General features: G+C 42.7%; 1 protein-coding gene across 6 annotated transcripts in view; it reads right to left on the reverse strand.

Annotated features, from left to right (window-relative positions):
- The window catches only part of l3mbtl1b (L3MBTL histone methyl-lysine binding protein 1b), a 57,132-nt gene that overhangs the window by 2,135 nt on the left and 28,362 nt on the right, over nucleotides 1–26,635 (reverse strand). For 2 of the 6 annotated variants that reach the window (XM_068011583.1, XM_068011588.1), the window contains 11 exons: nucleotides 26,515–26,591; nucleotides 26,263–26,348; nucleotides 25,032–25,142; nucleotides 19,261–19,375; nucleotides 17,530–17,632; nucleotides 16,294–16,461; nucleotides 12,486–12,656; nucleotides 12,312–12,397; nucleotides 9,262–9,357; nucleotides 8,707–8,876; nucleotides 7,899–7,961 (listed from right to left, as the gene is read on the reverse strand). In XM_068011583.1, the coding sequence (XP_067867684.1) occupies nucleotides 7,899–7,961; nucleotides 8,707–8,876; nucleotides 9,262–9,357; nucleotides 12,312–12,397; nucleotides 12,486–12,656; nucleotides 16,294–16,461; nucleotides 17,530–17,632; nucleotides 19,261–19,375; nucleotides 25,032–25,142; nucleotides 26,263–26,348; nucleotides 26,515–26,591 (1,246 nt within the window). The remainder of the gene's footprint in view (nucleotides 1–7,898; nucleotides 7,962–8,706; nucleotides 8,877–9,261; nucleotides 9,358–12,311; nucleotides 12,398–12,485; nucleotides 12,657–16,293; nucleotides 16,462–17,529; nucleotides 17,633–19,260; nucleotides 19,376–25,031; nucleotides 25,143–26,262; nucleotides 26,349–26,514; nucleotides 26,592–26,635) is intronic. The other 4 variants (XM_068011584.1, XM_068011585.1, XM_068011587.1 and 1 more) reach the window with 4 other exon arrangements.

Here is a 26,635-nt window from a genome sequence, read left to right on the forward strand (position 1 = left end):
TTTCATCCAAGTGTCCATTCTTCGTAGTTGGATAGTGAATAGCAGCAAGCTTATTCAACTATGGTCGGTGTCATAGCCTAGTCTAATCCCTCCTTACCCAGTGTCCTTGTTCACTTACATACACACTTTCCAGCAAAAACAAGCAGATAACAACTGGGAGTCAGACACCTGGCTAATATTTCTCCTCCCTGATCCGGAGCAGAGACCAATTACAGCAAGCCAACTGCTATCACAACTGAGATCAGCGAACTCAGCATTAAGCTGGAAACAAATCCGCAACCTTCTGCTCTGCATTAGTACATACTGCGTAGTGCCTTTATCCACTTGTCCATCAAGAAAGCTGGGGATATAGTCTGATGGGAACTCAGTATGAAAAGCCCATTAAGTAGATCAAAAATTCAAAGTGGCCTATTATTTGCAAAACGAATCTCATTCACTCTAATTCTAGTTTCACATCGTATAGCAACAAATATATCAAAACACTTAAGCATTTCCATTTATTGATTAGGAACAAAAATAAGAGATTTTAGCAATGCAGTTCTTCAAAAGGCTGGTTGTCTTATTAGGGTTGACCATTTCAGGCTACATATGTAACTCAAATATTTAAAAAAAATACAGGCTTTTGGTAATCTTAGGTTTAGCTCTGGAACATTGAAACAATTGCGAAAACTCAAAGTAAAAAATTCAATCTTCGATCCCAAGAAGCCTGTGTTTTGGTTTAGTAATTCCAGCCCAACTGTGGGAAACTGAAACAGCTCCTCATTTTAGCACAAATACTTGGCTATAAAAAGCTTTCCATCTATAGCTAAGCCATTACAAAAAAAGATCTAATGCCCAGTTTTACAGGACCATTTTTAGATTGAAGCAAAATAAATGTGCCCAGATCGGACATCTGATTGCCAATGTAAACTTCGTTTATGTTTGTTTGTTTAGAGATACAGCACTGGAACAGGCACAGGCCCTTCGGCCCACCGAGTCTGTGCCGACCATCAACCACCCATTTATACTAATCCTACACTAATTCCATATTCCTACCACATCCCCACCTGTCCCTATATTTCCCTACCACCTACCTATACTAGGGGCAATTTATAATGGCCAATTTACCTATCAACCTGCAAGTCTTTTGGCTTGTGGGAGGAAACCGGAGCACCCGGAGAAAACCCACGCAGACACAGGGAGAACTTGCAAACTCCACACAGGCAGTACCCAGAATTGAACCTGGGTCGCTGGAGCTGTGAGGCTGCAGTGCTAACCACTGCGCCGCCTGCACTGTTAACCATTCGTAACATAATATTAATGCATTCTGGGCTGGGTTTCATGCTGGGGCTAACTTGGAATTGGTGCAGGGAAAACAGTTGGTAGGTTCACTGATATTAATAACACAAAATAAAACAAACACGTGTTTGTGCATGTACACAGCTTTAAGCGTATCCAAGCAGTGTTGCTAGGTGTGCAATATGTAGCAGAAGAAAAAGAACAGAAACAAGAAAAATTGTAATTTTAACCCTGGAGCTGTGCCCACCGAGAACCAGAGATGTAAAAAGGTGCAGCTCCACCCACATCACTTCACTTACTGGAGACAATTTTCACTGCCTTTGCCTGGCATTAACCGGTAATGGCCTCAAAAAGGGGTCAGTACCCTTACGACCCAGTTATGACCAGCAATAAAAGGATGTCCAAAGTCAGGTGATGGGCCCCTTTTTACTATAGAAATCAGGGTCCGATGGATGTAAATAGGACTGACTGTCATTTTTGGTTGGAGCCGGTCGGCATGTACATTCTGGCCAATTCCACAGGTGATGGAACTGAAGAGGCCAGTCAAAGGTAAGTGTTAAATTACTTGTGCTTTCTGGAACCCACAAAAATAATCTGGGCCTCTGCCATATGAGCAGTGCATCATAGTTTGACTATCACTACGGTGCTTCTGGTAGAGCAATGTTATTATGAATGTAGGGTATATAAACGCGGCAGGGCAAGTTGATAAAGGCAGTTAAGAAAATCTATGGGATGCTTGTCTTTGTAAAGAGGGGCACTGAAAAAAAATCAAGTCAGTCATGATAAACCTTTACAAATCAGGAGGAAGAATGGCAAGGCCTTGGAGAGGATACAGAGGAGGTTTACCAGAATGATACCAAGGATGAGGAACTTCAGTTATGTGGAGAGATTGCAGAAGCTTGGATTTTTCTTATAGCAGCAAAAGTTAAGGGGAGATTTAATAGAGGTATTCAAAATTATGAGGGATTTTGACAGAGCAAGGAGTGAAAAATACTCTGACAAATAGATCAACAACACTATCGAAGTCTTGAGTCACAATGGTGTGGGTTCAAGTCCCACTCCAGGACTTGGGCACAAAAATCAAGACTGACATTCTAGTGCCATACTGAGGGAGTGCTGCACTGCTGCAAGTGCCGTCTTTCAGATGAGATGTTAAACCAAGGCCCTGTCTGCCCTCTCAGGTGGATGTAAAAGATCCGATGGCAATATTTTGAAGAGCAGGGAGTTAGCCCCAGTCCTGATCAATATTTATCCTTCGACCAACACCGCTGTAACAGATTATCCTATCTTTATCACATTAAGTTTCTATAAATTTAAAATAATTGACAAAACAACCTAGAGGGGAAAGGGGAGAATTTTTTTCTCTACACAAGAGGGATAAGATCTGGAATGAACTATCTGAAAGGCTGGTGGAATCAGATTTCATAAGAACTTTCAGAAGGCTTGTATTTGAAGATAACTCATTTACTGGGTTATGGGGGGAAAGCTTTGGTGTGGTTTTAAATTAGACAACTAGTTAAAAAAGTGCTGGCACAGGGAAGAAAAGCCAAATGGCTCCCTTCTGTGCTGTAAGATCCTATAATGTAAAAAGTCAGAACAATCCAGTCAGAAAAATTATGCTAAGGATATGACACAAGTAATGGTTAGGCCACAGCTGGAGTACTGTGTAGAGCTGTGAGCACCCCGTTATTAACAGGACTTTAAAGTTATAGGCAAGAGTACAGCATAGATTCACCAAGATGAACTTTTGCGAGGAGCAGCCTTGATAGAACGGGGTGCGGAGCGGACTTTCAGCTGAGCGGTCAATTTCAGTAAGTTACAAGTTAATCCCTTTTTTGTTTCGGAGGACCGGGGACTGCTGGGTAGGGGAAAACTATTTATTTGGGCAGTTTTAAAATCTTTGTCTTTTGCGAGGAGCAGCCTTGATAGAACGGGGTGCGGAGCGGACTTTCAGCTGAGCGGTCAATTTCAGTAAGTTACAAGTTAATCCCTTTTTTGTTTCGGAGGACCGGGGACTGCTGGGTAGGGGAAAACTATTTATTTGGGCAGTGGCAGTACCCGAGACACTACACGTGTAGTGTCTCCCACCCACCCTCCTCCTCTAACCAAAAAAAAAAAGGACTCTAGGGTGTTGATAAGGTAAGCTTTTTATTTAAAACTTCAGTCCGTCGGATTGCTAAGCGAACAAGTTTTGACTTTTTTTTTCGTTTGGTTTTTCAGTAGATTTATTGGGAATCTAGAATAGTGGGAATGGAGGTAAAGGCAGTTGTATGTTCCTCCTGCAGAATGTGGGAGGTAGGGGTCGCCAAGAGTGTCCCTGCTGACTGCATCTGTGGGAAGTGCACCCAACTCCAGCTCCTCGCAGACCGCGTTAGGGAACTGGAGCTGGAGCTGGATGAACTTCGGATCATTCGGGAGGCGGAGGGGATTATTGACAGGAGTTATAGGGAGGCAGTCACACCTCAGGTAAAAGAAGTAGGTAGATGGTTTACCGTCAGGGGAAGGAAAGGGAACCAGCAGGCAGTGCAGGGATCCCCTGTGGCCGTTTCCCTCAACAACAGGTATACCGTTTTGGATACTGTTGGGGGGGACGAATTACCAGGGGTAAGAAATGGGGTGCAGGTCTCTGGCACAGAGTCTGTCCCTGTTGCTCAGAAGGGAAAAGGGAAGAGGAGCAGAGCATTAGTCATTGGGGACTCCATAGTTAGGGGAACAGATAGGAGGTTCTGTGGGAACGAGAGAGACTCACGGTTGGTGTGTTGCCTCCCAGGTGCCAGGGTACGTGATGTCTCCGATCGTGTTTTTGGGATCCTTAAGGGGGAGGGGGAGCACCCCCAAGTCGTGGTCCACATAGGCACCAACGACATAGGTAGGAAGAGAGATGGGGATTTAAGGCAGAAATTCAGGGAGCTAGGGTGGAAGCTTAGAGCGAGAACAACCAGAGTTGTTATCTCTGGGTTGTTGCCTGTGCCACGTGCTAGCGAAGAGAGGAATAGGGAGAGAGAGGAGTTGAACACGTGGCTGCAGGGATGGTGTAGGAGGGAGGGTTTTGGTTTCCTGGATAATTGGGGCTCTTTCTGGGGTAGGTGGGACCTCTACAAACAGGATGGTCTTCACCTGAACCAGAGGGGTACCAATATCCTGGGGGGGAGATTTGTTAGTGCTCTTCGGGGGGGTTTAAACTAAATCAGCAGGGGAATGGGAACCTAAATTGCAGTGCCAGTGTACAGGCTGTTGAGAGTAGTGAGGTAGGGGATAAGGTTACAGGGACGCAAGAGGGCACTGGCAAGCAAGAACTTGGTTTAAAGTGTGTCTACTTCAACGCCAGGAGCATCCGGAATAAGGTGGGTGAGCTTGCAGCATGGGTTGGTACCTGGGATCCTGATGTTGTGGCCATTTCGGAGACATGGGTAGAGCAGGGACAGGAATGGATGTTGCAGGTTCCGGGATTTAGATGTTTCAGAAAGAACAGAGAAGAGGGTAAAAGAGGGGGGGGGTGTGGCATTGTTAATCAAGGAAAGTATTACAGCGGCAGAAAGGACGTTTGAGGACTCGTCTACTGAGGTAGTCTGGGCCGAGGTTAGAAACAGGAGAGGAGAGGTCACCCTGTTGGGAGTTTTCTATAGACCTCCGAATAGTTCCAGAGATGTAGAGGAAAGGATAGCGAAGATGATTCTCGACAGGAGCGAGAGTAACAGGGTAGTAGTTATGGGGGACTTTAACTTTCCAAATATTGACTGGAAATACTATAGTTCGAGTACTTTAGATGGGTCTGTTTTTGTCCAGTGTGTGCAGGAGGGTTTTCTGACACAGTATGTGGACAGGCCAACCAGGGGCGATGCCACATTGGATTTGGTACTGGGTAATGAACCCGGCCAGGTGTTTGATTTAGATGTAGGTGAGCACTTTGGCGATAGTGATCACAATTCGGTTAGGTTTACCTTAGCGATGGGCAGGGACAGGTATATACCGCAGGGCAAGAATTATAGCTGGGGGAAAGGAAATTATGACGCGATTAGGCAAGATTTAGGATGTGTAGGATGGGGAAGGAAACTGCAGGGGATGGGCACAAACGAAATGTGGAGCTTATTCAAGGAGCAGCTAATGCGTGTCCTTGATAAGTATGTACCTGTCAGGCAGGGAGGAAGTTGTCGAGCAAGGGAGCCGTGGTTTACTCAAGAAGTTGAAGCGCTTGTCAAGAGGAAGAGGGCGGCTTATGTTAGGATGAGACGTGAAGGCTCAGTTCGGGCGCTTGAGAGTTACAAGCTAGCCAGGAAGGATCTAAAGGGAGGGCTAAGAAGAGCAAGGAGAGGACACGAGAAGTCATTGGCGGATAGGATCAAAGAAAACCCTAAGGCTTTCTATAGGTATATCAGGAATAAACGAATGATAAGAGTTAGAACAGGGCCAATCAAGGATAGTAGTGGGAAGTTGTGTGCGGAATCAGAGGAGATAGGGGAAGCGTTAAATGAATATTTTTCGTCAGTATTTACAGTAGAGAAAGAAAATGTTGCCGAGGAGATTACTGAGATACAGCCTACTAGGCTAGATGGGATTGAGATTCACAAGGAGGAGGTGTTAGCAATTTTGGAAAGAGTGAAAATAGATAAGTCCCCTGGGCCAGATGGGATTTATCCTAGGATTCTCTGGGAAGCCAGGGAGGAGATTGCAGAGCCGTTGTTGTTGATCTTTAAGTCGTCATTGTCGACAGGAGTAGTGCCGGAGGACTGGAGGATAGCAAATGTTGTCCCCTTGTTCAAGAAGGGGAGTAGAGACAGCCCTGGTAATTATAGACCTGTGAGCCTTACTTCGGTTGTGGGTAAAATGTTGGAAAAGGTTATAAGAGACAGGATTTATAATCATCTTGAAAAGAATAAGTTCATTTGCGCTAGTCAGCACGGTTTTGTGAAGGGTAGGTCGTGCCTCACAAACCTTATTGAGTTTTTCGAGAAGGTGACCAAACAGGTGGATGAGGGTAAAGCCGTGGATGTGGTGTATATGGATTTCAGTAAGGCGTTCGATAAGGTTCCCCACGGTAGGCTATTGCAGAAAATACGCAAGTATGGGGTTGAAGGTGATTTAGAGCTTTGGATCAGAAATTGGCTAGCTGAAAGAAGACAGAGGGTGGTGGTTGATGGCAAATGTTCATCCTGGAGTTTAGTTACTAGTGGTGTACCGCAAGGTTCTGTTTTGGGGCCACTGCTGTTTGTCATTTTTATAAACGACCTGGATGAGGGTGTAGAAGGGTGGGTTAGTAAATTTGCGGATGACACGAAGGTCGGTGGAGTTGTGGATAGTGTCGAAGGGTGTTGTAGGGTACAGAGGGACATAGATAGGCTGCAGAGCTGGGCTGAGAGATGGCAAATGGAGTTTAATGCGGAGAAGTGTGAGGTGATTCACTTTGGAAGGAGTAACAGCAATGCAGAGTACTGGGCTAATGGGAAGATTCTTGGTAGTGTAGATGAGCAGAGAGATCTTGGTATCCAGGTACATAAATCCCTGAAAGTTGCTACCCAGGTTAATAGGGCTGTTAAGAAGGCATATGGTGTGTTAGCCTTTATTAGTAGGGGGATCGAGTTTCAGAGCCACGGGGTCATGATGCAGCTGTACAAAACTCTGGTGAGGCCGCACCTGGAGTATTGCGTGCAGTTCTGGTCACCGCATTATAGGAAGGATGTCGAAGCTTTGGAAAGGGTGCAGAGGAGATTTACTAGGATGTTGCCTGGTATGGAAGGAAGGTCTTACGAGGAAAGGCTGAGGGACTTGGGGTTGTTTTCGTTAGAGAGAAGGAGGAGGAGAGGTGACTTAATAGAGACATACAAGATAATCAGAGGGTTAGATAGGGTGGATAGTGAGAGTCTTTTTCCTCGGATGAGGATGGCAAACACAAGGGGACATAGCTTTAAGTTGAGGGGTGAAAGATATAGGACAGATGTCAGAGGTAGTTTCTTTACGCAGAGAGTAGTAGGGGCGTGGAACGCCCTGCCTGCAACAGTAGTAAATGCCCTTAAAGTTGGCGAGTCTAAGTGGTCATTGGATAGACATATGGATGTAAATGGAATAGTGTAGGTCAGATGATCGGCGCAACATCGAGGGCCGAAGGGCCTGTACTGCGCTGTAATATTCTAATTCTAATTCTAAAAAAAAAAATGATGCCAAGGATGCTTACTTATCGTTATGAAGAGAGATTAGAGATATAAGCCTATTTCTACTTCAACAGAAAAAGGTTTAAGAGGTATTTAAAATAATGAAGGGTTTGGATAGGGAAAGACTAATTTTCTCTGGTTGGGGAATCAGTGTCATCAACTTTTAAAAATATGAAGATCATGAGAACAAAGTTCAGAAAAATGTCTGTGCAGAGTTGTTGCCGGATGTGATGCTTTGTTGCAAGGATAAGTTGAGACAAACAACACTGCATAATTTGAGGGAGAGATTTGAAGCAGGGGAAGGAGGGAGGGCTATGGGCGGAGAAAAGGGGCAGTGGGATTTGTTTTTGAATTGCTCCAACAAGGAGCCAGTATAAACCTAATGGGCCAAATGACCGCCTCCTGTGCTGTAAACGTCTATGGTTCAGTTTCCATTTCACTGTATGAATCACCAACTATTCATTTAACACTTACCTCTTCCCTGAAAACAACGGCTTGTTCTTTACATCCTGGTAAACTTTGCACAAAATTGGCTACCTGTAGAATTCAAACACTCCTTCAGAACTTTGAGCATTTAGAAAATTGCAACATCTACCACTGAGCTTAAAAAACTGCAGCTTGAACTACGGGTTGCCTAAAATACTTATCCTAAATTTTATCACGACATTGCTCCGCTCCTGAAATTGGTCTTGGTGCAGTTACATGGTACTTTGCCCATTATTCATTTGCAAGTCTGGACAGTAAGTGGCATTAGGATATTTGACTGTATGGGGTCAAAGTAGAGGCAGCTATCCATGCTATAAAAGTTAGTTCAGCGCCCAGTTTAATTCATGTGCCAACTACTAATTTGTAGAAGAATTCTTAAAACTTTAGAACACAGAAGTGTCGACCATAAAAGGGCACCTTTCCCAATGTCGCCCTGCTACAACTGCCTCTTAGAAATTTGTTGGAAAATTATGCGCTGCACATGCCAAAATTCCCAATACTCTCTCCTGACAGGTGAAGTTGCCTGCCTTTGTTACAAAGTCAAAAAATTAACCCATAGCCCAGAACAAATGGGAAATATTTCTAAAAAGTGGAGGAGAGCTGTTCTCAAGTTTAAAACAACACACACACACAACCACAAGAGATCTTCCAGAAGAGAGATAACAGCCTGTGTAGAGGGCTGTGAGGTGGTTAAGCAGACCTTGAAGTTAAAGCATTGCTGGTTTTAATCAAGAAATGAGACAACTGACAGGCAGTATCCTGCTGGCGGTGGGGGCGCACTGGTTTCTCACTTTACCTCTTCTATGGACCACTTTGCTACTTTCTTTGCAGTGTGACCTGCCACCTCAGGCAGTAGCTTGCTGTGCTGTTCCCAGCAGAGGTACAGACGTTGCGTGGGATGTGGAGACACAGAAGACATAAACACTGACTGGTGAAGAGCTTGCTGCAGGTTGTAGTCACTCTCTACTGAAAGGCAAAAAAGATGAAAACTTTTTAAAGGAAGCCACAGAATCCAGCAGGACACCCAATTGCCAAATCACAAAATAAAATAAATTTCAAAAATATATTCAAAAAATACATTTCAGATCAGCTTGGACAGCACATAGAATTACCAGCCGACAGAATTCCACCCTGTGTTTGCAGTATGCATCATTTACTAGAAAAAACCTCCCCATGTATTGGTTCATAGCTGTCTTTCTAAAATAGAAATTTAGTCCATCATGGTGTTAACGGAGAACAAAAGAATGTAGAATGCATCAACAAAGTCGAGGTCTCACATTCTATACAGACATTTGTAAAGAGGGAGTCATTTTCACAACCTTTTAAAACAAGCGATATTATTCATTCTTACCGTCCTTTTCTTGATTTGTTTTGTCCATTTCATTGTTGAGACTAAGATAGATAAAACTGCGTGCTTGAGTTAAGAGTCTTGATCTCTGTGAGGCAACTAAAATGATAGAATCATAGAATCTTGCTGCACAGAAGGAGGCCATTCAGCCCATTGTACATGTGCTGGCTCTTTGAAACAGTTATCCAATTAATCCCACCTCCCTGCTCTTGCCCCACATTCCAGAAAATTTTTCCTTTTCAAGTATATATCTAATTCCCTTTCGAAAGTTACTATTGATCTGCTTCCACTAGCCTTTCCGACAATGCATTCCAGATTAACAACTCGCTGCGTCAAAAAATTTCTGCTCATCTTCTGCTCCCACCCCCACTTCTTCAGCCAAATTATCTTAAGTCTGTATCCTCTGGTTATCAATGGAAACAGTTTCTTCCCATCTAATCTATCAAAACCTTTCATAATTTTGAACACCTCTGTTAAAACTCCCTGTATGAAAATGTGGCTGAAGTCAAATAAAATTGAAATCCAAGTGCTTATCTTAACCACAGAGTTGTTAGAAAACCACAGACCTTCACACATACAAAGTTCCTGAACCAAGAAAAAGATGGTGCATTTCAAATCAAGGACAGATTTGCCGAATGTTTAAAACTCAGCATGCTACAGACAAGTACGTATCCCGCATGACCCAATGGTTGCCAGGCTATTTGCAAAAGTTTAACCTGCTTGTTGTTGCTTTTTAAATTTACCCACATTATGATTAATAACCAGCACCAGTTCATTTGGCGGAACATCTCACCTCAAGTCAATGGCTTATATTTATATAGCACCTTTAACAGCATAAAAAATCCCAAGGCGCTTCACAGGAGTGTTATAAAACAAAATGAGATACCAAGCCACATGAGGAGATATTAGGTCAGATGACCAAAAGCTTGGTCAAAGGGGTAGGGTTCAAAGAGCTTCTCAAAAGGTTGAAAGCAAGGTAGTGAGATGGAGATGTTTCAGGAGGGGATTTTCAGAGTTTGGGCCCAGGCAACTGAAGGCCACCAATAGTGGAACGATTAAAATCAGGGATACCCAAGAGGCCAGATATCTTAAAAGCAAAATACTGCGGATGCTGGAAATCTGAAACAAAAACAAGAAATGCTGGATTCACTCAGCAGGTCTGGCAGCATCTGTGGAAAGAGAAGCAGAGTTAACGTTTCGGGTCAGTGACCCTTCTTCGGAGTAGGCCAGATATCTTGCAGGGTCGTTGAGCTGGAGATTACACTGATAGGGCGAAGCAAGGCCATGGAGGGATTTGAAAACAAGGATAAGAAGTTTAAAATCAAAGACAGTACTTGACCGGAAGAGTCAGAAGATTGCGGGTTCACGTCCCGTTCCAGGACTTAAGCCCTAATCTAGGCTAACACTACAGTGCAGTCTGCATTATTGGAGGTGTCGTCTGTTAAATGAGATGCAAAACCAAAAGCCAGTCTGCCTATTCAGGTGAATCAAAGAGAACCCAAAGCAATATTTGGAGAGGAGGGAGGCCTCCAGAGTGCCCCAAACAACCCATTATCTAATAAATACGATTCATTTTCACTGCGGTGCAACCTCAGAATAGCAGCTGTCGTATTGTGCGGTTAACTCTTCATTACACAGTAACAAAAGGACACTTGCTTTTCATTTACTACAGAATTTTAATATTCCCTTCACTAATATCTATTCTTATGACTTCCATAGAAGCCAGAACATTAAACAAGGAAGGAAAAAAAACAGACGATAGATTGAAACTTGTGACCTCAGAACAATTAGCTTCAGTTGAACTTTTACTTCATTAGAAATGTAAAACAAAATATTGACCTGAATAGGATTTTCAAAATTCTCTCATGTGCCAATCGTTCACCATCAGATTGAGGGCTGCCCCCACCTCCCAACCCACCCCCAGGACCCAAGACGTTCCCCCCCCCCACCCCCAAACGACCACTCCAGCCTTACCAGGGAAGGACCGATTCCCTTGGTGAGGCAAGCCCAACTTGCCTTCCCTCCAGGCTCCATGGTGTCGGCTGGGCTGCAGACTCAGCAGTGGCCACCACTCCCGGTGGTGCTGCTGGAACTAAGAGCTGCCGGCCCGCTGATTGGCTGGCAGCTCACTGAGGCGGGACCTCCTCCCTCAAGTGGGTGGAAGTCCCGACTTGGGACAATTAAAGCCTGGGGACATTTTTCCCCAGGCTAGGTGGAAGCAGGATCGCCACCAACTTTCATGTCGGTGGTGAATTCCCTTCTGCCCAAGGTAGAATCCAGCCCTATAGGTCTGCAGCGCCTAAATTTCCATTAAATGTAAAATTAGGGACTGTGCTCCCTGAAAGTTTCATGCTGCACAGGAAGTGCCTGACAGCAGATTCATCCTATGGAAAAATATTTGGAGTTTTAATAAAGATGTTCAAAATTTAGACTGTTTGGCAGGAGTGTCAGTAACAAGAGGACACAGATTTAGGATAATCGTTAAAAGAGAGATGAGAATTTTTTTTATATGCAGCCAACTGTTATAATCTGGAATTTACTGCCTGATGGGGTGGTGGAAGCAGATTCAATGGTAGCTTTGAAAAGTTAATTGGATATATTCTTGAAAAGGAAAAATGTGCATTAAAGTGGGGAAAGAGCAGGGAAGTGGAACTAATTGGATAGCTCTTTCAAAGAGCTTGCAAAAGCACGATGGGATGAATGGCCTATTTCTCTCTGTGTGGTTCGAGGAGAGTGGGTTACACATTTACAACTATCACAAGTTCAATTATTTACCAGTATCCCTCTGCTCTCCAGTTGGTAAATTTTACTTGATTGTATATTCGAGAAGTGCATGTGAAAGCCATAGAGAAACATAAGAAATAGGAACAACAGCCACTGTACGGCTCCTGGAGCCTGCTCCGCTATTCAATAAAATCATGGCTGATTTTTTACCTCAATTCCACCTTCCCACCCGATCTCCATATCCCTCTTACATTTACACTAGCAGCCTGACAGCTAATCATTTGCAATAGTATCAGTTCATCTGGATAGCGTCGTCTGACAACATTAACCTGCCGTTTCTTTTAGTCTGCTGAGCGTTTCTTCCTCTTCTTGCTTCACAAACTGGAGTTTTAAATACTTTGGTGGACGTCCGACTCTAAATAAAACAGACACGTCATTAGGCCACAGGGAGGAAGAGGAGCCAAATTTTTTTTTTAAATCAAGAGGATATCCTGACTATTTACTTTCTCTGTTTTATCTTGCCATCAACTGACACTTGGGGCTTTTTGGCTGGCAATTCTTCGCAGCATTCTTTGCCAACTCCTTTCTCCTGTCCGTTTTCCACGGCGGGCTGCCCTGTCAGGTAGTGTGTTTCAATTCGGTTCCCAGCACCATTCTGTGAAAGGGTTTTTCTGCTGAAGAGTTGAGGGGGGGGGGGCGGGGAAGAAAGAGAAGCGGGGGACAAGACAGAATGTGTTAAAGTAACAACCTTTTAAAGATCTTCAGAATCCATATTAAGTACCCATCAACTTCATGGAAGGTTGGATTTGCCAAATGAGGAAAGAAAACTACCTCATTTCCAAATAACTTTATCTGGGTGTCACTTGTGCAATAAAGGCATGAACATGACAAATTAAATCTATGAAGCTAAAGAACTTGCTACTCTAAGGTAGTTTCTATTTAAACAGATTAAAAACCCAACTAAGTACCAATCACTGACCTTTATCATTTTAGCTGGGTCCCAGTCAAAGATCAACATTATATAATTTAGAAAGACTAATGCTCCATTGGTCAATTTTCCTCGTCAATATATGGATAGATTATATAGAGTCAGTAACACTCACCAGAACAGATTATTCTCCAATGCTCACAATTTGCATTGTGTGTGTTTTCCATTGATAAATTTATGGTCATAAATGTTGTTTATTTTAAATTTCTACAATTAATTGCGAAGCGCACTGAATACCCTCATTACTAATCACACTACATCAGAGACTGGCGCTGCATTGATATGTAAAAGTTATAGTTGTTTGATGGGTATCATGCCAGCAAGGAAGGCTGATGCTGCCCAGTTAACTGACTGCAAGGAATGATCGAGCTTTCAAATTAGAACTTTTCAGTCTAAGAGGCAACACTGTTAAATATCTTGCAACCCCTGAAGCTTTTTACTACTGTAAATTCAATAAGATGAAATAAATCACAGTACCAGGAAACTAATACAGTTTGTGCATATAATTTATATAGCACTGTAAAACACTACCAAAAAACTAAACAATTGGGTCAGTACCATAAGTTATTTCTATTTTCGTCAAGAAGCTTAGCATTTCTTTCCATCAGGGACAGAAAGATCGTTTATAAACAGAATTAAAATTTTAGAAGAAAAATGAATGGCTTGACTCTGTGGTCAGATAGTCTCAACAAATACATGAATCACCAGTATCATTTATTGTGAGCGAAATTATAAAAAATCTATTTGGAAAGCTACAAACCAAACAATTTTTTAAAATCAGCTCTGTATTTATTCTGTAGTCACATTCCACGACTGGAATTCAGTCAAAAACTTTTGGCAAAGCTCTCATTAGATCTTTGTTAAATTGTTAAATCTTTGAGGGCAATTTGCCCAAAAAAATTCTGGAAATAAAAAACATTTTCCGTAAGTATTGAATATATAGAAGATGCAAAAGTATTTTGATATATGGCCATCAAGATATCGGTGCACAGGGATGGACATGGAATGAAAGGAAGAAACAATAGTTAACAGCAGATAAAGGCCTAGAAAAATGATACTGCTACACCAAGAGACAAGACACAGATTTCCGACAGTCCATGCATGCTCGGCCAACCCTGGTTCTCCAAATGATGGTCTGAAATATAGGAAATAATCCCTGCTGTAACAACTTACCAACCAGACAGGAACCCTCAATAGAGGGCTGACTGAGTCAAAAGTCCAGCAAAGGAGAAAAGGCCTAGAATTTTAACTCTCCCCACCTGATGGAAACCAGGCAGCAAGGACACCTGCCCCAAGGCAGGGGACTTGGTCCTCTGTAAATGTGCAGCTTGGCTCAGCAGCTTGCTGTTCTAACCGGAGGCTTGAGTGGGAGATCAGCAGTGGCTTCCCCACCAGGCCAAATAGAGAAAATAGAAATAGGAAGAGTCGGCCACATGGCGCCTCAAACTGCTCTGCCTTTCACCAAGATCATGGCTGGTCTTCTACATTAACTCCATTTACCCACTCTATCCCTTGACTCCCTTAATTCATCAATTTCAGTCTTGAATCTATTCAACGACTAAACATCCACAGCACTCTGAAATTCGAGGATTCTAAAGATTCACAACACAAAGTGAAGAAATCTCTTCTCATCCAAGGCCTAAATGGCCGCCCCCTTCTCCTGAGGTTATGACTCCTAGTTCTAGACTCCACAACCAGGGTACAAAGCCTCTCAGCATATACCCTGTCAAGCCCCAAGAATTTTATAAGTTTCAATGAGAGCATCTCTCATTCTTCTAAACTCCAGAAAATATAAGCCCATTCTACTCAATCTCTCCTCATAGGGCATCGCTCATATCTCAGGATCAATCTCGTAAACCTCTGTTGTACCGCCTCCAAGTCAAGTATATCTTTTCTTAGTTAAGGAGACAATGACCAAGGCTCCTTAGACAGCACCTTCCAAACCCGCGACCTCTACCAACTAGAAGGACAAGGGCAGCAAATGCATGGGAACACTACCTGCAAGTTCCCCTCCAAGTCACACACTATCCTGACTTGGAACTATATCGCCGTTCCTTCACTGTCGCTGGGTCAAAATGCTGGAACTCCCTTCCTAACAGCACTGTGGGTGTACCTACCCCACATGGACGGCAACGGTTCAAGAAGGCAGCTCACCACCAGTTTCTCAAGGGCAATTAGGGATGGCAATAAATGCTAGCCTAGCCAGCGATGCCTACTGCACTTGTAGTAAAATTAGGCCAATTAAACTTACCAGAAATGTGTGTGTGTACATGTCAGGCTGGTGAGTGTATTTTGGGGTTACAGTATTCAGGATTATGTAACAGTTCAAATTACTACACTAGGCAGCAGAGAAGGTTAAGAGGTGATTTGATAGAGGTATTCAAAATCATGGAGGGTTCTGATAGAGTAAATAAGGAGAAACTGTTTCCAGTGGCAGAAGGGTCAGTAGTCAGAGGACACAGGTTTAAAGGTGATTAGCAAAAGAACCAGAAGCAACATGAGAGAACTTAAAAAAAAAAACCCAGCAGTTGCTATGTTCTGGAACGCACTGCCTGAAAGGGTAGTGGAAGCAGATTCAACAATTATTGGATAAATTCTTGAAGGAAAAAATGTACAGGATTTTGGGGAAAACGTAGGTAAGTGGGATCTACCAAGGACCTGGCATGTATTATTTTATGATTCTATGAATTCATATTGCTACATGCCCCCTTTAAAAGTGCAAGAGCTTAAGTGTCTGAAATGAAAAAACATCACTATGAAGTGTGTACTGTGCCTACGTTATTGGAAACAATGAATAAAATATACTTGTGGCATTTCTTCATCTCCCTCCCCTCTAAGCCCCCAATCTGAGGTCAACTGGCGTCAAGCAAGTGGCAAATGCCTCACAGCAGGACATACCTGCAGTCTTTTGGACAGGGAGGCATTTAAATAAAAAAAAATCAAAGGGTTTTTTTGGGGGGGGGTGGGTGGGGGAGAAAAGAGAAAGAAATATTTTAACAGATCTTTTATAATATTAGAAATCCACAATAAAGCAGTGTGAGGAGAAACTTCATGTAACGAGTGGTTAGGGTTTGGAATGCAAAGAGGACAGTGGAAACAAGATAAGTAGCTTTCAAAAGGGAATTGGATAAATGCCCGAAGGAGGAAAAAAATTGCAGGGATATAGGAAGAGAGCTGGTACAGACTCAATGGGCTGAATGGCCTCCTTTTGCAGTGTACTTTATGATAACAGATGGGACAGTGGATAATGCTTTCACAGTGAAAAACCTCAGATTTCAAGATTAATTACAGAAAGCTACTTTTGTTGTATTACTACTACTCACTTAAGCATAGAGGCGTCTTCTGACTCTGGTGCCGTTGAGATTGCCTGTGTTCCCATTTTCTTTAGCTTCTGAGCAGCCGAGACAGGTGACTGCCTTTCTCCACTTAAACGGTCAGGTAGAACCATTTCTTTATTGAGGTTAATTTCAGAATATGGACAACTAACTAACCTAAAATTGAAAAACAAAGCATGAGACAGAATATATCTCACCATCTGAGGATTTATAAACTCATATTCTGAAATATTACCAATGTACGGTCACCATACAAAATGAGCCACACTGCTAACCGTTAGCTGACTGTCATATTTCCATTCCCTGTTATCAGTTGTGTAATATTCCTATCCTGTTACAGAACAGGGAGGAGCAGAGACATCCCAACAATTAAGTACTGGCAATATATCAATCCCTTAATAAAAAAGCTAACATCTGCACATATTTTCTGTCATCTTTTTCCATTAGAAATTCCTATGTCTACAATTATAATGGAAACTGCCTATGTAAACTTGTCATGCTGTAATTTCAACCTCCCACCAGTTGAGGTGCTGCAGTACTTCAGTTTTGCAAATCCCAGCTTCTCAGCCTAAACGGCAGTCACTCCTATGTTCCAACCAACTCTACTTCCCAAACTGCTAAACATTTTGCCATTTAATTATAAATAACCTATTGATATAATGACTATTTTATAAAGACAGAATATAAGACTGCAAAAAGGCAACTGAAATACACCTTCATGCCCTGGTCGAATTATCCCCTGCTTTCGAACCCCAAGTCACTGGAAGACTATCTTGGCCCCGACTTCTCAAGCACACCACCACAGGAGATTAACTAGCAGTTTTATAAATTTTCTGCCTTGTATTCGCATCACTGCTGAAACTGTATGCCTTACCTAGAGTAAATGGCTAATTTTACATATTACTGAATAGGATGAAGATTAAGAGCTTAAACTAATTAGTAATTTCTGCTCACTGCTAATGCTCCTCTATTCAAAAACAATGAATACACATTCCTCCTCCTGTTGATGTTAGTGAAAGAGATCCATGAGTATAAAGGATACTTCTCCCTTCAAACTCCCACCAACTTTTTTGTTTCACTAACAATGTAAGGACTCAAAAACAGTCATGTTATTTCTTAGAATGAAGAAATGAACAAATCTAAAGTTTAAACAAGGAAAAAAGGTTTTTTGTTTTTCTTTCTTTAAAAAAAAGGTAGGCAGTTCGAATAATTTCTCTCACATACGTGTAGTGTGCAGCATATCTTGCTCCTTTAATGTGTCCAATTCCTTTACAACCAGGTGTTGGGCATCCTCCTGGTCCTGGACTTACTGCCAAGTCGGCAGGGCCTAAATGTGGGGGGGGGGGGGGGGGTGCAAAAATAATCAAAATTACTCAGGTTTTATAACCCTGGCCTTTTTGTCTAAAAATAAAAACAGTAAATACATCGCAGGTTTGTCAGCTCCTAAAAGGAAAAAAAAAAGAGATTAATAACTGCGATGGAGACAGTTTTGGCAAAAATCTCCCGGGCTCGGGGTGTTGTGAAAATAGCAGTGAGCCGCATCAGGACAGCTCCTCAATGCAGGGCACAGCCAGCCAGCCAGCCAGCCAATCTGTATATTTACAGCATTCGCTGGCAGTGCTTGGGGAGAAGGGAGAGGGAGGGGGGTGGGAGGAAAAGAGAAGAGTGCAGTCAGAGCCAGAGCCTCCATCCCCAAAGAGGGGGCCGCAAGCAACAAATGTCTCCCCCATGGCCCAAACGTTGCTGCTGGAGGGGTTTCCCCTCTGATCCGAGGGGCCTGTCTGTTTGGCCCCTCTAAAAACTTTAGTTAATTTTTACCTCTGCCCAGGGTACCTGCACTTTGAGGCGCCTTCGCATTCTCCTACCTGCCTCAGCAGCGCTCACATCGCTTGGTGGGGTTGCCGAGACTCTAGAGCTGCCAGCCCTGCAACTGCGCCGACAGCATCAGGTGCCCTTCCGCCCTCAATTGGATGGAGAGCTCAAAGATGGCCAATTTCGAGACCACTTCTGGGAAAATAGCTCCCCCAGTCTGGCCCCCAGCAACTATGGGTTCGAGACCCCCATTTGGTCCCAATGTTGGGTTCCTGAAGCCTGCAGGAAAATCCTGGATTTTGTCTTTCGTTAGACTTCATAGCTCAGACAATAAAATCCTTTCATATGGTTGGGAAAGGTAACAACAGGTATTGCTACTGCACAGAGGTGGTTAGTGACTGGCAAAAGGTCTGTATGAAAACTGAAAATGCTGGAAACGTGCAATTGTTCCATTAATACTGAAAAAGAGAGAAAAACAACAGGGCAGCACCCCAAGCACAGGCCAGCCCCTTGCTTCCTCATCCATTGGATGCCAAAAGACCCTCTACTGTAAACAAAATTGAGCATATATAGTTATTAAAGTCAGTATTCAGACCAGAGAGCTGTAGAGTACCCAGAAGAAAGAGGAGATCCTGTTGCTTCCAATGGGAGTGATTGGAATAGTGTAGGATGCCAAAGACAGAGACGTATCCACTTTCAAATGCGATGTGAAAAGGTCCCATTACAGGGACTTCAACTACCATCCTACAGCCAGCAGCATGAAACAGATTAAGTGACCATTCATCTCATTACTGTGTATGGGATCTTACCATGTGCAATTGGCTGCTATGTTTGCCTAACAAAAATGCTGACTATACTTTAAAAAAAAATTAATTCATTTGCTGTGAAGCAATTTGAGAGGTCCTGAGGTTTTGAAACGCATTATAAAAATGCAAGTACTTTCTTTCTAGTGACTGTTGGCATCAAATGAGGAAAAACTGACTGTCTCAACTCCAGAAAACACAGCCCATGCTCCACTTTTAACAAATTCACGGCAACATAATTATCAGCTCCAGTTCCCGTCTGCAGTGATAGAAAGATATATTCCAACAAATGGCTTTCATGTTAAATTAAGGAGAACACACAGGTAAGACTCCAACTTACTAAGAGGTATCTGTAGTGAATGTCCAGTTTTAGCCGACCAGCCAGCAGGATGGATATCTGGGCTATCTGCATCTATCCAATAGTCATAGTCATGGCTCCAACCATCAAAGTGGATCTGAAACACCATAATTATATTATGCATTAGATATTCTAAATAAAGCAATACATATAGTGATGGCCAATATTCATGTCACACAGGTGCTGGGTAACGATATTAAAAGACTCAACCACCTCCTTTTGACATTTAATGACACCACCATCTCCAAGTTTCCCACTACCATCTTGGAGGTCACCATTGATCATAGTTAATTAGACCAGATCAACATCACAGCTACAAGAGCAGAGCTGAGGCTGGGTACTCTGAATGAACAGTTCACTTCCTGGCCCCTCCTGTGCTTCTCCATCAGCACAAGGTTCAAGTGAGGAGGGTGATGGGATGTTCACCACTCACATGGATGGGTACGGTCACAGCAACACTTCAGAAGCTCATCACCATCCATGAGAAAGCAATCAGCTTCACTGGTGGCCAGTCCTGCCAATGGCCTAAACATCCATCCTCTCCATTATCCCCAGTGCACTGTAGCTGCAGTTTGTTCTCAAGAGATGCACTGCAGAAACACACCAAGCTTATTCCAACAACAACTTCTGGCCTATGACCTCCACCACTAAGAGGAGCAGTAAAGTCATTGGACCATCTTCACCTCCTAGTTCCCTTCGGAGTCATGTACAGTCCTGACTTGGACATCCACTATCGTTCCTTATTGCTCAGTCAAAATCATTGGAATTCTCTAACCAACGCCATTGTGGGAACTCCATCAGCACTAGGATTACAGCAGTTGCCCTGAGGAGGACTACCAGACCCTCCTCAGGACAACTAGAGATGGGCAATAAAGGCAGCCTTAAAAAGAAAATAGCTGTATATTATCCATATATGCATCAGGAAGCTAAGACTTCGGCGTCATATCAGATAAACATTTTTTCCCAAATTTGCAATTACTAATCCTAATTTTCAAATAGTTTCAGTCATTTCCAAAAGCGGTTTGGCCTAAAAAAAAAATTACATTAGCTGCAGGGTTTGGACAGGGAGAAGCAGGGGGTTCTGAAGCAAAACAAATGTTGATTTACTGGACTTCATTTATTTGTTTTACGGAGGTTATGAGATATGTATCGCTCTCTATAAATGATAAAGCACTAATGAAGGGAATCTGAGTTTTTTTGTTATCTGTAATTAGCGAATTGGACTTCTGCTTTTAGTTCACTGATGGGAATCAGTAATCTTTACAAAAGAGTGCCCCACTATTTGTTGTTATACTGCTGCACTGATTTCAGCTTCCAGTCAGCACTGTTGGAAACCTGTTCAACTACTGGAGTAGACTGGGGCAAGAATAGACTGCATTGCCAAGTTATCCAGCACCAGAATATTTATATTATCAAGTAATGTTTCACATTTTTTTCCAATTCGGAACAATAAAATAAGCTCCCCCAATGAGTTAGTGAGTTTATCTAATAAGTAGATGAATGGTACAGACCAGGAATGCCCTAAGTTCAGGTCCTGGTCAATGCTGAGCTACCTGCTCAGGTGTACGTGTGGATTTCACAGAAGGATACGATGTTCCCCGTGGTCGAGTCACTTTTCAGCACTCCTTGTCAAAGCTCACATACGTATTATACTACTTGGACAAGGTACTGGAGGGCTGTGTTACTTTAGGTACAATACAACAGGTGAACAATCAGTGGCTTCAGGAGAGGAGGAAAGGTACCAGTGGTGTGGAGGCAGAAAAGCTAGAAACAAATATTCTACAACATTTCACCAATTTGTTCTCTCTCACGATTACTTTTGCTGAACATTCCTCAGGCATCAGCAGCCCTTCAGTATCCAACTCCAGTGGCCTATTTTTCATGTATGAGCCTAGACAATCAGTTTGAAGGGTATTCAACCACAGGAAGCATTACAACCAATTCTGTTCTCACCCAACAAGCCCACATTTCCACTTTCCAGTGTGAACATCGTGGAGTGTTAAAGGATTAACAGTCAAACATCCTTGCATAATGGAGCAATAGACTTTCCTATCTAAACAGGATGGTTTTGAAGTATCGCGAGAGGAAAGCTTGTTTTCGGATATGTGAAGTGCTAGTCATTTCTGTCATGAGTTTCTTTGCATCAGCTATGAGTGATTAAAGTGCAATTTTAGAGGCTAGAGTAATAAACATAGGTAGAGGTATCCATTAGCTACAGTATAGAAAGATAAAGCCTGCTCTCCAAAGACTTTAGAAACGGTCACACCAGGAAGTCTTGTTTGAGGGAAGTAGCTTCAGAGTAAACTACAACTTTAAAAAAAAAAAAATTTTGTGGGATGTGAGCGTCACTGGCTAGGCCAGCATTTATTGTCCATCCCCAAATGCCCTTGAACTGAGTGGCTTGATAGGCCATTTCGGAGGGCATTTTAAGAATCAATCACATGTAGGCCAGACCAGGTAAGGATGGCAGATTTCCTTCCTTAAAAAGGACATTAGTGAACCAGATGGGTTTTTACAAACAGCAACGGTTTTGTCGTCATTATTAGACTAGCTTTTTCTTTTGAATTCCAGATTTATTAATTGAATTCAAATTTCACCATCTTCCATGGTGGGATTTGAACCCATGTTGCCAGAGCATTAGCCTGAACTCTGGATTACTAACCCAGTGACATTACCACTACACCATCATCTCCCCGGAAACTTTTCCCAAAGGATCTGAGGGCAGACACATCATGAAGTCCTATCTAAGGCATGTACCTTTGAGGTGGGCAAAATATGATGTATAGAAGGAAGCATGGCTTTCAATAGCTCTTCAGAAAGCTCAAAAGATACAGAAATAGGAAAGCTGCTCTCTCGGAATACAGTTATGCCAATCACTGGCCTGTATGTCAATAAAGACTGTCATGTATAACACTACGAAGTGTCTTGATCTTACTCAAAAGGTGTTCTTGTGAATTACAGAAGGAAGCCCCAACATTCAGCAGGGCTTACTGAATGATGACGTCTGGCTACTTTTATTCCCCCCAAGCTTGGGCACCCTGAGGCCAATTACAACAAGCATATCAGCTCAAACAAAAGCAAAATACTGCAGATGCTGGAAATCTGGAATAAAAACAAGAAGTGCTGGAAATACTCAGCAGGTCGGGCAGCATCTGTGGAAAGAGAAGCAGAGTTAACATTTCAGGTCTGTGACCTTTCATCAGAACTGGCAAAGGTTAGATAAAGTATTAGGTTTTAAGCAAGTGAAGTGGGGTGGTTTGGTGGAGAAGAGAACAAAAGGAGATGTATGATATAGCAGAGGGCAGGAGAGATTAAATAACAAAGCTGTCATTTGTCGGGATTTAAAAAAAGTAGGAAACCTACCGTAACTTCAAAAACTGTTAAATACGGAGATTATCTAGGGATCCACATGTGACGATCAAAATAAGACTGCATGTAGTTTCACAAATAAACAGGCACAAAATAGAGTCCATTAAAAGCAGCAGGCTTGCACCATAAAAAAAGACACCAATGAAAACAATGCAGACTTCATCTAACAATGAAAGGAAATGCAATGTGTGATCCCAGTCATGAATGGGAAGAGTTTTAAAAGTGCTTTGAAATAGCAGTAAATATACATTTAGTGTTGCTAATACTTGCGATCTTGCACAACTGCTTTACTGGGAAGGCTAGGCAGAAAAAGTCTTGCTTTCCCACTTTGTGAATGGTATAAACACTCAATCATTGCACACAACATTTAAAATCGTATGGAAGAATTCGTAATATTGCAACTTTGGGTTTTCGAAGAATTAAACATAGCAGGAACTTAAATTTCACATCGATTGATTCGATCAGACCAAACCTGTATCTGTTCAGCAAGTACAAATGTTCTGGATTCTTACTGATATAGCATGCAGGGTCTAACAGAAGCAACCACATACACAGTAGTTGTTTGTTTTTCTCGCCAACTTAATTTGAAACTATTTTGAGAATTTTAATGAGTTGTTTGTTCTCTGAACAGTATTTTCAAGGAATCTGATAGGTAGGACATATGGGACATGAGAGCAAAGGCTGAGCAGGTCACAAGGTTGATTCTTTTATTGAATTCATTCTCAAGACAGTGTCTTGATAATCAAATAATGTCAGGTGTTATGGGCCTGGATTTTATTTGGCCGCCGCTGTAAACGGCAGTGGCTGTAAAAGATGGCGGTCCGCACGCGACGGGTTTTATTCCGCACAGCTGCCATGGTATTGTACGCGGCGGATTATTTACATGACTGGGCGGACCATGGCACCACCCCCACCCCCACATGATGTGAAGTGGGCGGGGGCCCTGTCCCCGGCAGCAGCGCAGGTGCCATTTGTAAAGGGCTTCAAGCCCTTCCATTGCGTTTGAATTTTTAAAGTTATAGACATGATAAAATTAAAGTAAAAAATTTAATAAAAGATTCAAGCTCCTCTCCCACCCTTCCAATGACTAAACAATTAATTGCCTTCTCCCCTCCAAAAAAATTTGCCTTGTGATCCAAACCTTCCCCCCACCCCCACCAGTTTATTAACTTTTACCTTCAACCCCTTCCCACCAACCCCTCCACCAATCGCAATAGTTTTCCCCACTCCACCAACATCACCCTCACCCTCACCCCACCATGAAACTTATCAGCTCCCCCCTCCCAACCAGTGTGCCACCTCGGATCTCCGAATGGAGAGCCGAAGGCGCGCGAGTCCCGGCAATCTACCTGAATATCGCAGCAGGATGGCCAGCGGGAGCTGGTAGCTCATTAATTCATTAAGTTACATTAATTTAAATATTTAGATCCTACCCCCAATCGCTGAGTGGAGGGAGGGCCATCACGAGGCCTCGCTGCAGCTGGTAATATGGGGCGGGGCCTTCTTGGCATCGAGGCCCATGGTGGGCCTCTCCAAGAGGCATTTTCTGGGCCCTCCCTCCACGAGCTCGGACATTGGGGGGGGGGGGGGGCCAGTAAAATTCAGCCCATGCTGGATTGACGAAATTTTAATGGCACCATTAATGAAACTAGCTTTCAATTCCAGATTTTTATTGAATTTATTAAATTTGAAGTCCACCAGCTGCCAGGCTGGGATTTGAACCCATGTCCTCAGAGCATTAGCCTGGGCCTCTGGATTAGTCCAGTGACATTACCACTACGCCACCGTCTCCCTTGGTGTACTGTTTGACAGAGATTCTGTTATGGATTGAATGGCCTCAGTGTAGCTTTTAGAAGCTGGACAGATCTAAATCTGTTATTCAATCTTACTACACGACACAATATATCTGATGCTTAAAGGGGAAAGGAAAGAAGCGTAGCAGTGCCATCGCCGGTGTTCTCTCTCAAGATTGGTCACCCAAAGTGATGATCCCCAATAATGGAAGCACCCAGGAATGCTCCAGATCAGCAATGCCCTTGCAATAACCTTACCATGGAGATGCAAAAATGACAGATATCCATTAATGACAATTATTGTGCACCTTTACTCCCCCAATATGAGAATGGAATAATATTGAAGAAGTCATTCTACAAAGACATTTCCCCTTTCAAGATCCCTAGGCAGTAAAACTCCTTTGTTGAAGTGGTGCTCAGATGATGGGGAAATCTGGATGGCAGGACTGGCATTGGTTATACCACAAAGTGCACATATAGTTGCAATACAATTAATATTTAACAGTAACAATTAACAGCAACAACTTGCAATTGTATAGTACCTTTAATATAGGAAAATAGTGCTTCATAGAGGCACAGGGAAGGAAATACCTTTATTCTATGATCTTCCAAATCTACAACAGTTGCCACTCTTATCAGCATAGGATTTCTCTTATCAACAGCCTCCAGTTTCATGTTCAAATGAAAGCCATGCGGTGGGCGCTAGAGGGGCAGAATACAAAACAGAATTTAAACCTCAGTTTCAGAAGCATCACAAACTAGTGTTCCAAACTGGACAATTTTTTTTTTTTTTAAACTTGTCTTACACAATTATTGAAAGCTTTCATCTGTGATGTTAGAAGAAAGATGTCTAGCGCATAACCAAGAATTTGATATATCTTGAACAAATAATCATGTGAATCCTTCACACCAGCCACAAAAAGACAAATGGAAAGCAGTGTGTTAAACTTTTGTGCCCATCAAGGGAATGGACAGCAAAACAGACTGATGAGTTTCCTCTTGCGCAGGAAATACTGAACACTCCGACTCAGGCACAGCACAGGTTAGATGCCATCTCTGGGATCACTTTCACCTCATCTACCCTTCCAGTATATTTAAGTGGCAACAGAAGGAGGCTTTTTAAAAACCTGCATTTATATAGCACCTTGTACAACCTCAGGATGTCCCAAAGTTCTTTACAGACAACAAAGTACTTTTGAAACGTCGTCACCATTATGTCGGAAACACAGCAACCAATTTGCACACAGCAGGATTCCAGAAACTGTAAAGTGATAAATGACCAGATATTCTTCAGAACTGATGAAGGGTCACTGACCTGAAACGTTAACTCTGCTTCTCTCTCCACAGATGCTGCCAGACCTGCTGAGTATTTCCAGCATTTCTTGGTTTTAATTTCAGATTTCCAGCATCTGCAGTATTTCGCTTTTATTTTAATGTTTTAGTGATGTTGGTTGAGAGATAAATATTGGCCAGGGCACTGGGGATAACTCCACTGTTCTTCTTCAAAATAGTAACACAGGATCATTTACACCCCAAGATGCCTCTCACCTTTGTGCAAAGGTTTTTCTTAAATTGGTTGTATACTGCAGGTGGCATGCCACTGTGGCAGAAAACGGTGGATCGCGGTCAGTGTTGCAGGTCCAACTACCCACTAGCTCCCAATCTTTGCTGCATTTAACAATGGCCAAATGGCCTCCTTCCGTATTGTAAATTTTCTGTATTTCTATGTAAATGTTGTGAGAGAAAATAATCAAAGGTTGCTCTGTGACCTTATTCTATCTAATTCCTATTATCGCCTGAGCACAAGTTTGTCACCTCATACCTGTTTGAAAGCACGTGCTGGGGCTGCCTGTGCACCAGAGTCCTCCAAGTACTTCTCCCAGGAAAAATCTTTTGTATCTTTGTACTCTAAGAAAGTAAACAGTGACATAAATTAAAATAGTAATGCTTGGAATGCAACTTAAAGTTTTAACCTGGATATAGAAAGTAGCTAGCTAATATTTTAGATGAAATGTTCACTATAGTTTATGCTGTTTAAACCAAATTCACATTTTGAAGTGAAATGGAGACTAACCAGGTGGTGTTGTAAGAGGTAATCCAGACGTCTGACATGATCCAACTGGACGGATATATGGACTGCTAGCATCACACCTACAAACAGAAAAATATTCCAAAACTGGCAATAATGTACAGCT

Source organism: Heterodontus francisci, chromosome 31, assembly GCF_036365525.1.
Source record: "Heterodontus francisci isolate sHetFra1 chromosome 31, sHetFra1.hap1, whole genome shotgun sequence".
NCBI classification, from domain to species: domain Eukaryota; kingdom Metazoa; phylum Chordata; class Chondrichthyes; order Heterodontiformes; family Heterodontidae; genus Heterodontus; species Heterodontus francisci.